Raw genomic sequence first — 16,381 nt, 5'->3', positions numbered from 1 at the left:
CATGACGTGTAAAGTTTAATTAGACATGTTTTATCAAAATCGGTTCATCCATTTATTATACCTTTTTATGGGTAAAAGTGGGAATGAAAAAAAACGAATGTTGTCAAATATACCCAAGTGACATATCAAATAAAAGTGCATAACGGGTGAAGTACACTTAGTTATATTTTTATCCAATTCGGTTTATCCATTTATTAGATTACAGCGGTAAAAGTGGGAATGAATAATGTGGTCAAATAATATACTCAAGCGGCATATCAAAATATGAAAGGGCAACGTGTGAATTACAATTAGTCATATTTTATCGAAATCGGTTCATCCGTTTATTACATTTAGGGCTTTTTAGGGTAGACATAAATAAACCAAATGGAGCATCAAACTACAGGATATGACGTGTACATATAGGTACAATTAGATATGGTTTACATCAAAATCGGTTCTGCCATTTACTAGGGATGGAAAGGGAAGGGTTGAAAGTCTGTGAAAGAAGAGGGAATATGGGAGCGAGAGGATAGCCACACCCTGGAAATTTTGAACTCTACTCAAAGCTACATAGGCCTGGCCCTTGGCAATATTTTTTCCTAAGTATACCTCTTCTTTTGCCACTGTGGTCCATTACAATTTGTGCACGGTTACGGCCCAACTTAAAAGATGTCAAGGAGCAACAAACTTATAGATATCAATATGATGTAGGAATGTAATATGGAGGTCTCTACCTCCATATTACATACATATTACAAGTGAGCGAGACCTACCTCTGTAGGTCTCGCTCACTTGAAAATATTACATGAAAATAAGAAACCGAAAGGAATAAATAATTATTTTACAAACTTCCCGACGATCTTTAAAATTAAGTACCATATGTGTATTTTGATAATGAGGTATATTATGATGATGTTGGCATGGCAGCCCCGATGACTTTGTTTTTTTTTTATAAATATTTAAAATGGTATTTATTTTTAAAAATCTTCGGGAAGTTTGTGAAATTATTTATTCCTTTTTCTATGTATGCACTTTTCTTCGTAGCGCTGTTTTTTTTTATTTAATTTTTATTGCACGGTCTAAACGGTTTAGTTACTACCTACAGGCGTGAGACAGGATTCAGGAAAGATCTGATTTGGATTTTGTGCTGGATTTGATAAAAACTGAGTATCGATTAAGCTGATCAGTTGCTGCACGATACATAGTTAAAAACATCCATACAAGGAAGGAAGGAAAAGAAATTTGCTCCCCTCCCCTCTGGTGCCTAAAAATAATATGACATAATTTAAAAGAAATTTTACGTAGAAAATTAATAAGGCTTTTTTTTTGTATTGTTTAGCTCAGTTTAGTAATAAATTTAACTTACAGTTCTTTTAATTATTTATGGTAGTCTGTGTTTACTCAATAATTTAAGATAAGTAGTAACTACTATGCAGTCACTATTCCACGCGGACGAAGTCGCGGGCACAGCTAGTCTATACTAAAATTATAAAGCTGAAGAGTTTGTTTGTTTGTTTGAACGCGCTAATCTCGGGAACTACTGGTCCGATTTGAAAAATTCTTTCGGTGTTAGATAGCCCATTTATCGAGGAAGGCTATTTATATCATCACGCTAAGACCAACAGGAGCGGAGCAATGCGGGTGAAACCGCGGGGAACAGCTAGTTTCACATATACAGAACAAATATGAAGATTTTTCCAATAGCATCACGCTCACTTGTATATATCCACGTTGCCCTCGTAGAACAGGTGGTGGAACACGTTGCACGCGTCCACCGCGGGCTGGCCCTGCTGCTTGTGGCCGAACACGAGGTCGATCCAGTGGTGCAGGCGGTGCGACACGTGCTCCGACTCCAGCGCCGCGCGGTGCAGGCGGATGAACTCGCGCGGGTCGCCCTTCGCCCACGGCGGGAGGACCACGTCGCCCAGCGCTACGCCCGATTGCTTGCAACCTGGGTTAAGAAAGAGATAAATTCATTGCCATTTAAAACAACACGATGGACTGCAGTCTGGGTAAAGAAAGAAATAAATCTATTGCCATTTAAAACAACGCGATGGACTGCAGTCTGGGTAAGGAAAGAGATAAATCTATTGCCATTTAAAACAACGCGATGGACTGCAGTCTGGGTAAGAGATGAATTTATTGCCATTTAAAACAACACGATGGACTACAGTCTCGGTAAAGAAAGAAATAAATCTATTGCCATTTAAAACAACGCGATGTACTGCAGCCTGGATAAAGAAAGAGATAAATTTATTGCCATTTAAAACAACAACACGATAGACTGTATACGCCTGTTTCTTGTAGCTTGGATAAAGGAACAAAAGAAAGAAAGAAATAGATTTGTTGCCATTTAAAACAACAACATGATAGACCACACATAAATGAGTATCGATAATAAATCTTAAATAACTAATTATCAAATCATACAATAAAAACATTTTGAAAAAGAAAGTGTGTACCCAGCAGTGTACGTGTCAAAAGTGAAACTTCTTTGACAACATTCAAAGATACCAAAATCGACGCCTTACTTCATGACGTGACTGTGTTGCCATGACGCGACCTTGAAATTTTAAGGTCTCAGCACACATATGGGATCGGAAAGGGATCGTAACCGTAACGCCTTTCGCCTCGCTGTCAACCAGGCGTCAACCTACCGTATGCACGTGACGAAAGCGTATCAGCAGCGCCTGTACGTCAACTCGGCTACGGCTAGGCGACACCGGCATTACGCCTAAAAACGGTAAGTACGGCAAGTCATAGCAGGCAGAGACGTAAGCGCGTGGACGGAGAGACGTAAGCGCGGGGACGGAGAGACGTAAGCGCGGGGACGGAGAGACGTAAGCGCGGGGACGATGAGCCGTTAGCGCTGGAATTGCAAGTTCGGAGCCTGTTCCGAGGGGAGGCGATTACGTTACTATTCCGATTAGTGTGCGTTGCAGTAGGGAGTTTGATACAAACCATTCTGAACGGCTCGAGGCGATACGATTACGATCCCTTTCCGATCCCATATGTGTGCTGAGACCCTTACTCTCAACGCGCCTAAAGAAGTTTCACTTCAAAAAAATAATAATTAATACTAACTTAAAAAACATACCTAAATCGAAATTATTTGAATTGACCAAAAATTCCGGTAAGTAGAAAAACTCCGGGATTAATTCTTTAACATCCGCCATGTTGTGTCTTGATGCGGAATTCCACGCTTCCTTTATGGAATGGAACATTCTGAAATGCAACAATTACTTGTAAAATTTCCTATATCTTTTCCTTTAGGTACTAAATATGCTTATTGTAATCCAAACATACCTATCAGCCAAATCAAAATGTCCTCCTTGTAACCTCAAAAAATGTTGTGTAAAAGGTTCCATACGCACAAGATAGGAACACACTATCATCGCTGACGAATAATGTGTGCCATAATGGTACGGGGGAGTTTCTCCATGAGGATCATCCCATTCCTATAAATACATATTAAAAACAGTAATAACATTAATATGAATTTGACATTCAATTTAGCATAATATAATAATGTGTAATTTATATTTTCCTACCTTATATCTTTTCCTGAATTGTTCCAATCTATCAGGACTCTGAGCTCCCATTGGTTTACTCAAATCTCTAAATGTAGCTGGATCGTTCAGATCCAATTCCAAAGAGTCATAATCGGCTAAGATCCACGGGAACACTGGATACTGCATTAAGTCGTTGTATGAACGACCAGCTAGTGTGTTCAGATGCATCAAGTATTGGAAGTTTGTTATTTCACCCCTCTAAAAATATCAAAACAAAAACGATAAGTAGTCTCTGTGCCATTATTATCGAAATGTTTAATTTAAAAGAAAATTATACTATTGTTAGATGTAACTTTTGATTTATTATTTTTGTGGATGAATAGTAAACTCTAGTAGAGTAGTAAACTCTAGTCTCACTATTTCCTGTACGAACATGCTTAGCTGTCGAAAACTATAAAATGCCGTTTTCCTTTGAATCGTGGCGCATTCGTACGGATCGTTCCCCGATGCTCAGACGTTGTTTATACGACATTCGACCCAACTACCCTCACTTTGTTAACAGTCGTTGACTTGGTGTGATTTGTTATCAACTGTCTACATCAATTAGGCAGTTGTGTAGAATCGCATTTTTATTTCATCCAAACTATTATCGAACCCAGCGCCCTGTGTAAATTCTAAAACTATATTATAATTTTGAAGTGAAACTTCTTTATCGGGGTTGGAAAAAAAAATAAGTGTAACATTTTTTCGTTACGCGTGACATTTTTCCGTTACGCGCCATCTTTTTTTTATCCCTACCACGCGTGATTCGACGTATTTCTGAAAAGTTGCATATAGTAAATTATTTTTTGAAAAATTAGGTCATAAAGAAGTTTCACGTCTGACGTGTGTACACTAGTACACGCACACATTTGTTATTTATTTACCAGCCAGCGCTGCGTGACGGAGGTGTCGCCGATGAGCGAGGCGAGTATGCCGGCGGGCTGCTCCACGGCCACGCCGCGCTTCTGCCCCGCCACCGAGCCCGCCGCGCTGTCCGCCATGCCCGTGGCCAGCGCGGTGAAGCGGCTGTACACCTGTGCCCGCCATTTTATGTTTTTTAATCATTGAGATATACATATTATGGAGGCGACACCACCTACATCACTTATGTTCCGCTCAACATACGCCGTATGGCGTAACTGCATTTTTTATTTGTTTTAAAGTTAAACGCATCAAATAAGGCTTCGTGTGTGTTACGATATTGCACAAATAATACAAATAATACGGAAAAGTGCAAAGGAATAACTTTCATCGGTAAGTACCTAACTAGATAATAATCCTTAAAACTTAGTCAGAGCAAAAAAATGGCGCACAGATTTTGTTCGTGGTGTCTCCTCCATACGTAGTATTATTATCTCAATGTTTTAATTGACATTTATTAAAATTCAATTTAATAGCATGCAATAACAACAACTAACACACAAACAACATTTATGATTATGCATCTATCTATAGAATGTCCCACCGTCAGTGTACAAAGCTGAAAGGGATTTATTATAGTTAACAACAACAAAACGTCGTCAAAGTAATTTTTCTTTAAGCCCTAACTTTTTATCCCTAGTTTCCCGCAAGCGGCGTATACCCGTACTGCCGCGCTGCTAAGTCGTCTTATTAATGTGATGGCGCTCTTATTCAAGTCAATGAATAGTATACATAACTTACATAAATAACAATACATATAATCTAATAATAACACTAGATTGATTTTGATAATAAAGTACCTTATTCCGTATTTTGCGTGGAAATGCTAACAAATAATTGCGGCCATCGCTCGAGAAAACTTCCAGAGCGATCGGCTGTAACAAATATCTTCGCTTGTGTACTTCTCTGAAAATATAAAATTGATTGAATTAAAATGTAATATTTACTATTTAAACATAAAATTCCAATTAAAATAACGATGGTGTACCTTATATCTTCATATAAGAATTTGGAGCATTGTCTTTGGTTACTTCTTTGTATTCCTTGACTCGGTAAGATCGGTTCGTAATCATCAGGACAGCTATCCAAATCACGTATTTCCCTGTTCTTTAGCAAAGTGAACCCATCTATTACGTAACAATGCTCTCTTCCAAATAGCAATAGACCTTCTGTTGTGTCGAGACCTTGTATTCGGGCGCAACGGAACATGTGAGTTATCTACAAAAGAAGTATGCAAAATATTTATAAGGACGATCCATATATTTTATAGTAAATCTAAATAGGTATATAAATGGATTTTATTGTTGTATAGAAACTGGATAAATTACCTTTTCATGATGCTCTAGTAATCTTAGCAAGGTTTGATTATCTGGAGGTGGAGGTTGTTCGTCTTCGTCTTCATTATCAGGCCCATCCTCGCTTGCTGCGTATCAAAAACATTACATTATTTTTTTGGTCAATTGTAATCACATGAAACACTAAAAATCACCAAGACATATTTTGCATTATGGCTATTTAACTCTACTAACCTTCTGTGGATTGGTTATTGCCTCTACTCACAACGCCACTGCTAACTAAATCGGATGGAGAACCTTCCTCATTGACAACTTCCACTGAAGTTTCTCTATTGCTGAAAAGAAAAACGCATTATTCGGGGCAATGAGAGTACACCTTTAACTATTCAAGTAGCACCCAGGTGGTCTTCTTTATTATATTTAATGCTAATAATAAGATACCTTGTAATTTCTTCATCAAATGTCTGCTCTTCTGTAGTATCAACACTGTCTGCTTCACCCACACAGCTGCCCGTGCGCCACTGCTGGTACACTCTATAGTATTCTTTACTATCGCGACTTTGGGCCACCTTGTATTTGAGTTGTCTCTGAAATATATTGACATATTAAAGGCTGAATATTGTAACTACCGATGAAAGTACAGTTCTCGTAAAATTTATATTCCGCTTTGAATTTTTGACGGGATTGAGATTAATGCACACACAGAGTTTGAAATTTTTTGCTATTACGCAGCGTTTTTTAGCAACTTCACAGCGGATTTTATCTGGTTGGAACTGAAGATTTTTTTAATAACACAGTACATATTTTTATTTTTAATGTAAACGTATTTAGATATAGATTTCACTAATATGAAAGATAAGAACGTTGATTATACAGATATTTTGAATGTATAAATTTCACTTATTTGTACCTCAAAATGTGTTTTATTTTTTGAGAATTGTGAAACTTAATTGAACGAATGTTTCGATTGATACTAATGCTTGCGTAATAAAATATTAAGAAATACATTTCTTTTCCAGAATAGTACATTAAACAAGTCTATATAACTGCGTTAAAAACAACCGACTTCAAACTTGCACTTGCAACATTTACAAATACAGACAAAAATGCTCATAAAATAAAAACTACTGGGCCTATCCGAATAAAATTTTTATGGGACCAATTCGACACCATCCCGCATCGAACAAAAAAAGAATCACGTAAATCGGTTCAGAAACCTCGGAGTAATCGGTGTACATACATAAAAAAAAACATACCGGCCGAATTGATAACCTCCTCCTTTTTTTGAAGTCGGTTAAAAAATAATAGAACAGCACTAACATGATCGGCGCCGTCTCGGCTCGGCGCGTAGGGGTAGTGCGCGTAGAAGGCGAGGTTGCGGCGCAGCTGCTTGCGCATGCGGCACGGCCCCTCGGTGCAGTGCAGCGCCCACTTGGCGAGCGGCTCGGCGCGCGGCGGGCCCCACAGCGCGCGCTCGCGGGTCAGCTCGCGCCACGCGCCCGCCCACTCCGCCTGCACGTAGCGCGTCGTGTGCGCCCACGTGTTCGCCGCGCACTGCGCGCTCACCGCCCACGTGCGTCTGACGACATTCACTTCCGTTACATTGATAATACATAACTAGCTTACCGCCCGCTTTGTCTAAAACCTAATAAATTATATACTAAAACCTTCCTCTTGAATCACTCTATCTATTTATTTATTTGTTTATAACTCTTCATTGTACAAAACAATACAGGAAATGTGGTACAAATTAATGAGGTACAAAAATTTTGCACAATAGGCGGTCTTATTGCTACACAGCAATCTCTGCCAGGCAACCTGGTAGGAAAGGAAATGTGAGAAGAATAAGGATAGCACAAAAAAGAAATAAAAGAAAAAATATATTAAAAAAATGCCTACATACTACATAAACTATCTATTAAAAAAAACGCATCAAAATTCGTTGCGTAGTTTTAAATATTTGCATACAAAGGGACATAGGGACAGAGAAAGCGACTTTATTTTATACTATGTAGTGATTATAGATAATCGTAAGACTACATTTACATAAATAACATACTCGTGTAAAGGTCTGTAACACAACATGTTTTGTAGGCTGTCAGTGAGTATTTCTGTGTTAAAACAAACTATCACATCTAAAATCTAATATATCTATACTTGATGTTTTTGGGACAAAAACAACACCTTTATTGAGCAGTAATAATGCAAACGTTTTATTTTTAATATCACTTCTAATACTATCCAATTGACATACCTGTTCTTGCTAGTGATATATATATATATATATATATATATATATATTGGTTTATCACTAAAACGCAAATCAAACAAGATTCAAAACACGCTACAATGATAATTATTTACCTAACAAGTTGCACATGGTCTTGCATATAAGCCAAGGCGTGGTGTCTCGGAAGCCTTGGTCGTAATTTTCCAGTGTCATCTCTCTTCACTTTCGTCCGAGACGCCAAACGTGTCAAACCACCAGTCACTTTTTGAATCTTCGATTGAATCTGGTTGTGTAGCTCCCATGGGACTCGATACACGGCCTAACGATAAAATGTTGTTTAATGTTTTAATTAATTATTTTTTTGGGTTACATAGTATTTACAAATATGTACATAGATAAATCGCTAAACATAGGTGACATACTGCATTTTATCTAAAAATAAATAACCCCTAAGATAATCTTGTCACATTAATTGCAATAAGTCCCTTAAAAACTATTTCAAACACAAAACTATTTTAAACATTCATTTTACACGTTTCAAACGTCAATAAATTTTCTGTGCCCCACCAAAATGTTCATAACTCTAGAACTGACAGTTCCATGCGACTACTACTCAGGTAGATAATATATCTCCATAATATAATACCTTCAAAACTAAAACATAACACGGTGACTGACCTTCCTCTCAGTATCAATATACGTCATCCACAGCTTATGCGCAGCGTCATGCAAATGTTCCCGCACTGTACCCAGGTCGGGTGCTTTAGCCCCCGCTGCAGGTGCACTTAACGTCACTTTGAACACTTCTTCTATGGCCGGCTTCTTGCACGCGTATAGCTCCTCCCATACGCGACGAGCTGCTCCGGCCATGAGATTGCGGCCTGTGAATAAGATGTGTAATTTAGATAGCAGAATAGTGTATTTCATACGAAACATTTAAAATTCAGTTTTTATTCTTTACTTTTTTGGAGTTAAACTTCATAAGGCGCGTTGAGAGTAAAATTTCAAGGTCGCGTCATGGAAATACCGTCACGTCACGGAAAACGATGATTTTGGTATCTTTAAATCTTGCCAAAGAAGTTGCAGTTCTGACACTTTTGCTCGGCAGACACGTTCTTCTTAATACTTGATTATTCTAATTTTAAATTTCTTAATAAGTGGGTTTTACTTGTAGTAACTGTACACTAGCTAAACTGTACCTCATATTGTTGTAGTTAATGAAACAATAAGTACCTTGATGGGCAGTTAATTTATCATCTCTGGATTCTAGATCTCCACTGGGATTCACATGCCACGTGGTTCGCATGTGTGAATCAAGCGCTATTTTCATGTTAGCACTCAGTTGTAAGAGGCAATATGTTAGGCAACCAATAAACTCCAATTCGTGATTTCCAGCTCCGAATATAAGCAATCTAGACAAAAATATTACAATTATATACCTTATAAGGAATGTAGCAAAATCCTAGTATGTAAAAAAAAATTACCAAATTAAACTAAAATGTTATAACTTTAACAGAAACAATGTGTTATAACCTAGAGAAAAACACGCATAATATACCAAGACAAATACTTAAATCTTACCTGTTGGTAGTGAGCTTGTGTAAAGCTTCAAGCACTGACATCTGATCAGCAATAGAATCAGTACAGCGAGACAGAAGAAATAGTATTGTCCTATTCAAACAGTGATGTAGGCCCTCCAGTGAGACCATAAGTGATTTCTTTTTCGCTTGGGTTACCAATTTCACTAAGAAATCGAAAACCTATAAAACATATGCATATTATCATTAATTTATTTAGAAACCATATGGGATAAAATTAAAATTTATTATCTATTGATCTAATATTACAAACCTCATGAGGATCTCTTGACAATTGTCCTTGCCACAATTTATCGACGAGTCTTGCGGCCAAGTAGCAAACGTTTGATATATTTGATTCGGAACCAAAAAGTTCTGTATTTAGTAGGTTTTCCATGAGTGTAGTCAACACTTCTGTTTGATATTCAGTTTGCTGCTCACTTGTCGAGTTGGCGGGAGATGCATCAAGCACCAGATCTATAACCTATAATGAATATTTAAAAATATTGTTTAGAGATAATAATCGACGTGTTGCACTGTACCGTTTATTAGATCATTAACTGAACGCGTAGAACAGTGTCTTTGTGACATCATCTCAAATCTATAACATGAATCAAACAAAAAACTTGGATATATTTTATTATAATATATAAATCTCGTGTCACAATGTTTGTCCTCAATGGACTCCTAAACCACTTAACCGATTGTAATAAAATTCGCACACCATGTGCAGTTCGATCCAACTTGAGAGATAGGATAGGTTTTATCCCGGAAATCCCTTGGGAACGGGAACTATGTCGATTTTTCTTTGAAAACGCGGGCGAAGCCGCGGGCGGAAAGCTAGTATTGTATAAATTCACTAATTTATAAGTTGTAAAATATATTTTGTATCATGAACATTTCAAGTTTAGAAAGTTAATTAAATAAACTTAACATTAAAATTGTATTTCCGATGTTAAAAATTCAGCATTATAATTAATGTGTATGGTATATTCCATTCCCAGTTAAAGCCAGAAAAAAGATTTGCATAAAATATGTGGGTTAGTGAAGCGTTTCCGATAGACAACCATTTAGAGAGGCACCTGAAGTTTAAATATTTTTTCATTGAAGAACAATAAACTAGACTCACAATCATCTGTGAAAAGGTTGTCATAAAATTTCCGAGCGACGTTGTGTAAAAAATTCATTGAAATTAAGATCTTATTTCGTGGCAGTTTTGTTCGAAGTCCTATGTGTAGCTTATTAGAAAACTCTGCCTGATACACATGTAGGCAGAGTTTTGTTTTGGAAAATTTTGAGCGTGATTGTAAGTATTGTAGTTCATTGCACGTCAATGTGTATACTTTATATCACAGAAAGATTAAGCATTAGTATGAGTTTATAGAACATTTTAGGGTGAAGTAGGATGATATAATAAATATCCACATATTTACGCAATAAAAGTACGATCTTGGCGTGGAGCAGGGCGTACAAAACATTGACGATGGCACCGAGTCAGACGCGAATGGGGTCTATAAAAAATATCCAACGCGACCACTCAGTACTTGTTAATATCATCATACAAATCTTTTTCAATTGGCAATAAAATGAGTTAAAATTTAAATAAAAGCAAAATATAAAAACCTAGACTTGAATTTTAGAACCTATAATTAATTTAGGATTTATTATTTTTAACTACATCACAACATCAAATGTTATTTAGTTAAATTGTTAAAGTGCTTCATAAATGTAAGTTTCAAAAAAAATCTCTTACATTCTTCTATACAATATTATAAATATGAACATTGAGTTCTAGTTTAATACATTTATAATTTTATTCTGCAAGTCTTTATCCTATGAACTCACTGCTGTGTTTTGTTAGACTAACCAATTCTTACGTAGTATATATAACAAAATTTTTGCTATAAGTCCAAGAAGTATACTTTAATAATAGTTCTTCAAAACTAATAAGTACTTACAGGTGAAGCTTTAGCCGTAACGCTAAGTGGCAGCGAATCGAGCACGATAACTTTGAGAAAGTCCATTACGGCCTGTCTCGCGGGATGATGGGTCAACCCGGCCGTGCTACTCACAAGTACTACTTCTTTCTCAGATCCAGGAGTAGATGCGCCTGAGCTTTCACCACTTTCGCAAATAGCTGGAGAAAAATGATTATTTAAGCTATTTATTCTTAATTTATGATAGATTTTGGTAATGCTAGTTAATCAATCATATTTAAAACTAAACCGAATAGATATTAAAGGCATGATATATAAATTTAATATAATAAGGAGACAATTTTATATCGCGGAAAAGAGCCCGAAAGTGAAAGAAAGTTAATTTGGAAATACACACGTACATATTACCAAATTACTTTATTTTTTCATGATAGGATTCGAAACAAAATTACAAGAACGTACTTGAGATAAAATGTATGATTAATATAAACAAATACTTACGCATATGAATTTCGTCAGACGGATTAGGAGGAAAGAGTATCGACGCAAGCGCCGTCAAAACTTCAGCAGTCATCATCAGTGTCACAAAATCCGGTAAAGTATTGTATAGCGAAAAAAGAACCTTTAAAGAACGAAACCAGTTGAATTGACTTTATAATTAAACTGTTGATTTAGTATTTTGGGTTCAACATTATATTTTTTCAGCATAAATTGTAATAGATGAACAAATATTTCACATTTATTGGCATAATTTTAATTACGTACCTGTATAATAGCTACAGGATGTTCCGCAAGCCATTCAGGCAAGGAACCCGCCTCTGCATGCACCAATGACCTCACAGTGGCCAGTAATATCACCACAGCTTCAGGACATAATGTGATTCTTGCAGCTAAAGCAGCTGAAGATTGTCTCTGAGGAGCAGCCGCTCCCCAAGCTGCAGCCCACACACGTTCTACTGAGACCGTCTTCTCTGGGCCAATTTGACGCATCGGCTGACCAAGAGTCAGACCGAATAAAAGGTAGTAGAGCTCGGGTATTTGAAGGTGAAATAGTGATAACCTGTGGGCGTTATAAAGAAGGAAAAAGTGAATATGTGTACATAAAAAATAGTTTATGTTGTTCGAAATTTCCTCATAAAAAATGGCCATTTTAGAGACATCAGAACGAAATTGCAGCAAAGAATAAATTTTATACATGGTTGTACACTTTCAAAACAATTAAAACCATAATTAATTTTTTCAATTACAAGCATTCAACGTACCAGGCGAGCAGCGTAAAGCCAGAGGTGTAGAGAAGCGGAGCGTGTAAGTGTGAGTGCGAATGCACAGCGGCCGACACAACCACGCCCGCTTGCTGTCCGCCCGCGATCAGTTCTGTGTGCCGCAACCAACCACCGTTGCCGACACCTTCACGAAACCTGCGGGTATATTAATAAATATATAAAAAAATACAGAAATTTTATATTTTTACAAATTTAAAAGCAGTTCTAGTGCGAAATCGCAATGCAATTATTCACTTGTTACACACCTTTGCATTATAGCAGATTGTTGTCCTTGTCCAGAACACAAAATGACTAGAATACGCAGCGCCCACAGCACCGTAGTGGGATGGACATTCTCTTGCATAAAACTGAGAAGCCAATCCATTCCTAGTACTCTTGATATTTCTTCACAGACAATCGTATTGACCAAATTACGCGTTGTAAACAGTAATCCGTGTAAAACGCAAAAACATTTATTCCTGAGAATGACTTGTTCTCCTTCGATCTCTTTATCAAAGTCATTCTCTATTATGACAATATTCTGTTCCGTTTGTGATGGTAAGGGTAAGGTAAAGGCCATGAATTGACCAAGGCAGAGTAAGTCAGTAGGTCGCGGTTGGCCACCCAATAAAGCTGCCAATAGATTTATGAGAACATTCTTTGTGCTGCCAACTTTAACATCGTTCACGATATAAAGTAATTTAGGCACTAATTGTAGCTCCCTCATTGTGCGTAAGTTGTGCGTTCGGTGAGCTGTTTCTGTCGCTAATTCTAGTAAATGTTCCAAAAGCGATTTTATTAAGCCACCGGGAGCTCCGAGCCATACATCTAAGTCACAAATAAGATCCTGCAAGCGGATTTGATACTAAAAAAAGTTTTACAGATAACAAATATTTATAAATTGTGTATTAGATTTCATTCAATTTAAATAAATTTTTTAACAACAAAAAAAAAATCAAGTGAATCTCACCTGGAATGCAGTTAAATTAGGAATTGACGATGTTTCTTTCTGACTATCGACAGTACCAACTAAGCCGAATATTAGATGTAGTATGTGCGAATTAAGCAGCTGTTTCTTCCTCTTCAACAACATTGCAAGTGTTTGGTATCCTTTCCGTCTGTCCATTTCGGCTTGAGCTGCCTTATTTGATCTCACAACACAAACTAATGCCTTCACGCCTGCATATAGGCATTCTACATCTTGAGCCATAGCTATTAAACCTAATAATACTGAACATCCACCAACCGTGTCGATCTAGAATTTTTAAACAAATTAGTGAAAGGGACCAAAAAATTTAATTGGTAAAAACATTATGATATTGAAGTAAACAGAAGATAATAAAAATGAAAAGACGTCTGATTCCTAATTTTATCAAAGAGTTGTAGTTCTAGAAATGTTAACATTAAGGATAGACACAATTCATTAATTTAACAAAAATAAATTACCATGATAGCTGCTGGTTTCGGGCAGAACACCCTCACTCCGAGATACCCCACAACAACTCCGCCCAAGCATCTAGCCGGGCCCATTAAATGTCCAGCCGAATTGTGAAGAATTCTTATTGGTGTCGCATTCTCATGTGATGACATGCCCAATTGCTTTGCTATCGCTTTATTATCATTTTTGCTGTACACTTTGCGAATTTTGGCTAAAGTAAGTTGCGACATGGCTCTTGCATTAATGCCAAAGACAACTTTTTCTTCAGCCACTAAGGGCGCTAACGGTTCTTGATTCGGGCCAGGTGGTACGGGCGCTTGTAATGTCCCAACGTAATGCGGGCCCAGTTGGTAGATGACTGATATTGTTTGTGCGGGTAAAACCTATACGGTAGAAAAAATAAATGTTTTAGTAAGATACAAACAGGTCATTTAATGAAAAAAAGAGTGTGTGTACTTATGTACACGCGTTAGAAGTTATACTTCTTTGGCGTATGGAAAAAAAATACTAGAATATACAACTTGAACATAGTTATCAATTTTCATACAACCTAGAACTAACTTCATGCTGTTAAATTTAGGACGTGTCGCGTCGGTGTGCGCGCGCATCGTAAAAATTCACTTTCATCATTTTTCTCCATTGCGCCAAAAGAAGTATAACTTTAAAAAATAAGAGCCCAACACATGTTGTTTGGTCATTTGTTTCACAAAAAGTATGAATGTTAGGTGTTACATGAAGTTGGACATTTTTTGTCATCCTTTCCATCGTAAAGCCTTCCTTCACCGGCCGGGTTCGCGCACACGTGCTACCTGTATACACGCCAGTACACTCACGTCCTCCAGCAGCAGCGCGGGCCCCTGGCGCCACAGCAGGCGCGAGTAGCGGCGCCAGTGCGGCGGCGTGCCGATCACGCAGTACACGCTCGACGCGCCCGACAGCGTCGCCGCGCCGCCGCCCGGGTTCGCGCTCACGTAGTGCAGCTTGCCCGAGTGCATGTGCTGGCCTGCGCAAACGAAATCGTATTAGTCTAAGATCCCTATAGAAAACCTTCACCGGGATGCTTATTTAATGAAACATATTTTATATTAAATCAGGCCTGTTTTACTCCGCGAGGTACGTTCGTTTACCTACGACGCTGGGCCCAGCCGGCGGTAATCGAATCAGTCCGTAGTTACGCGCGCGCTCGTCGAGACGCTCGCGTGCAAATATTTTTTAACGATATGGATTAAAACAAATGTTAAAAGTTATAGGTATTGTGTGGCGTTCGAGTGCTCACCCACCCACGTCACGACGTACTGACATAAAACAACACGACACATTTAATCGAGCGTGTGCGTGTTTTGTTTTTGCTTTTTCTTTTGTGTGTGTGATATCATAGCGGTCGCGCGCTAATCTATTATTATTACATATAATAAATCTGTAGAAAGGTCAATTCCAAATATGTGATTAAAAAATTGTTGTCTGTCTGTCTGTATGTGCAGGCATCACGTGAGAACTAACGGTTCCATTTTGATGAAACTTGGTACAATTATACTTAATTATAATTCTCATTTCCATAATACTCGGGTACCACCAGAAGGACGGTACCCGGATCTTTGGAAGGCTTACGTGGGGACACGGATCCAACACGCAGAGGCCCTTTCGAGAATTTTAATGTGTTGTGGGACACCAGCCGCAGCCTGCCCTTGACTGCACTATAGAGATACAGCCCTAGGCAGTCCGCGGCCGATGTAGGACTATTGTGAGAAATGGAAGCAAAAGAAACCGGGCTATGGAATGGGATGCTACATGGACTGGCATTGGGGACTATGGAAACTATGGCACCTGCCTTTCTACTTAAGGGAAGTAAAAATTTGTTGGCAGGTGGTGACTCGCCCTCTCACTGTATGGGCCCCCGAAATAAGTCGCTGCAATAGTGCGACAAGGGGGCAACATATTGTGAGCAGCTAAGGGTGGAGAGGCGTCCCTGGACTTTAAACTACGATCACGCGCTCCCTGAGGGTCCAGCATCACGTGCCCACTCGCCACTTACGCTTCGCATCCACCCTTCGAGCTAAAAGCTCTCGCGACTCCACTCTGGCCGGCCGGTTAAGGCAAGCCAGAGGTGGGGGTCCTGTCCTCGTCAGGCTTCACTCCGACCGGCCGGTGAAGGCAAGCCGGAGATGAAGACAGGGGCCTCCCCCGG

At 38.3% G+C, this 16,381-nt stretch overlaps 1 protein-coding gene across 1 annotated transcript in view; it reads right to left on the bottom strand.

Annotated features, from left to right (window-relative positions):
- LOC123693794 (WD repeat and FYVE domain-containing protein 3) overlaps positions 1 to 16,381 on the bottom strand; it is a 37,093-nt gene that overhangs the window by 10,902 nt on the left and 9,810 nt on the right. The window contains exons 21-45 of the mRNA XM_045639011.1: positions 15,030 to 15,199; positions 14,205 to 14,579; positions 13,729 to 14,013; positions 13,025 to 13,605; positions 12,759 to 12,914; positions 12,262 to 12,556; positions 11,998 to 12,118; positions 11,518 to 11,696; positions 10,993 to 11,070; positions 9,834 to 10,043; positions 9,564 to 9,742; positions 9,216 to 9,394; positions 8,661 to 8,863; positions 8,117 to 8,301; positions 7,073 to 7,331; positions 6,194 to 6,339; positions 5,987 to 6,087; positions 5,786 to 5,880; positions 5,446 to 5,675; positions 5,258 to 5,363; positions 4,421 to 4,570; positions 3,534 to 3,752; positions 3,289 to 3,440; positions 3,080 to 3,207; positions 1,699 to 1,933 (exon numbers count right to left, since the gene is read on the bottom strand). Of these exons, the coding sequence (XP_045494967.1) occupies positions 1,699 to 1,933; positions 3,080 to 3,207; positions 3,289 to 3,440; positions 3,534 to 3,752; positions 4,421 to 4,570; positions 5,258 to 5,363; positions 5,446 to 5,675; positions 5,786 to 5,880; positions 5,987 to 6,087; positions 6,194 to 6,339; positions 7,073 to 7,331; positions 8,117 to 8,301; positions 8,661 to 8,863; positions 9,216 to 9,394; positions 9,564 to 9,742; positions 9,834 to 10,043; positions 10,993 to 11,070; positions 11,518 to 11,696; positions 11,998 to 12,118; positions 12,262 to 12,556; positions 12,759 to 12,914; positions 13,025 to 13,605; positions 13,729 to 14,013; positions 14,205 to 14,579; positions 15,030 to 15,199 (5,017 nt within the window). The remainder of the gene's footprint in view (positions 1 to 1,698; positions 1,934 to 3,079; positions 3,208 to 3,288; positions 3,441 to 3,533; positions 3,753 to 4,420; positions 4,571 to 5,257; positions 5,364 to 5,445; positions 5,676 to 5,785; positions 5,881 to 5,986; positions 6,088 to 6,193; positions 6,340 to 7,072; positions 7,332 to 8,116; positions 8,302 to 8,660; positions 8,864 to 9,215; positions 9,395 to 9,563; positions 9,743 to 9,833; positions 10,044 to 10,992; positions 11,071 to 11,517; positions 11,697 to 11,997; positions 12,119 to 12,261; positions 12,557 to 12,758; positions 12,915 to 13,024; positions 13,606 to 13,728; positions 14,014 to 14,204; positions 14,580 to 15,029; positions 15,200 to 16,381) is intronic.

Source organism: Colias croceus, chromosome 8 (assembly GCF_905220415.1).
Source record: "Colias croceus chromosome 8, ilColCroc2.1".
Classification (NCBI taxonomy): domain Eukaryota; kingdom Metazoa; phylum Arthropoda; class Insecta; order Lepidoptera; family Pieridae; genus Colias; species Colias croceus.
The sequence above is the reverse complement of the archived record's forward strand: the minus strand, read 5'-3'. Positions and strand labels throughout refer to the sequence as shown.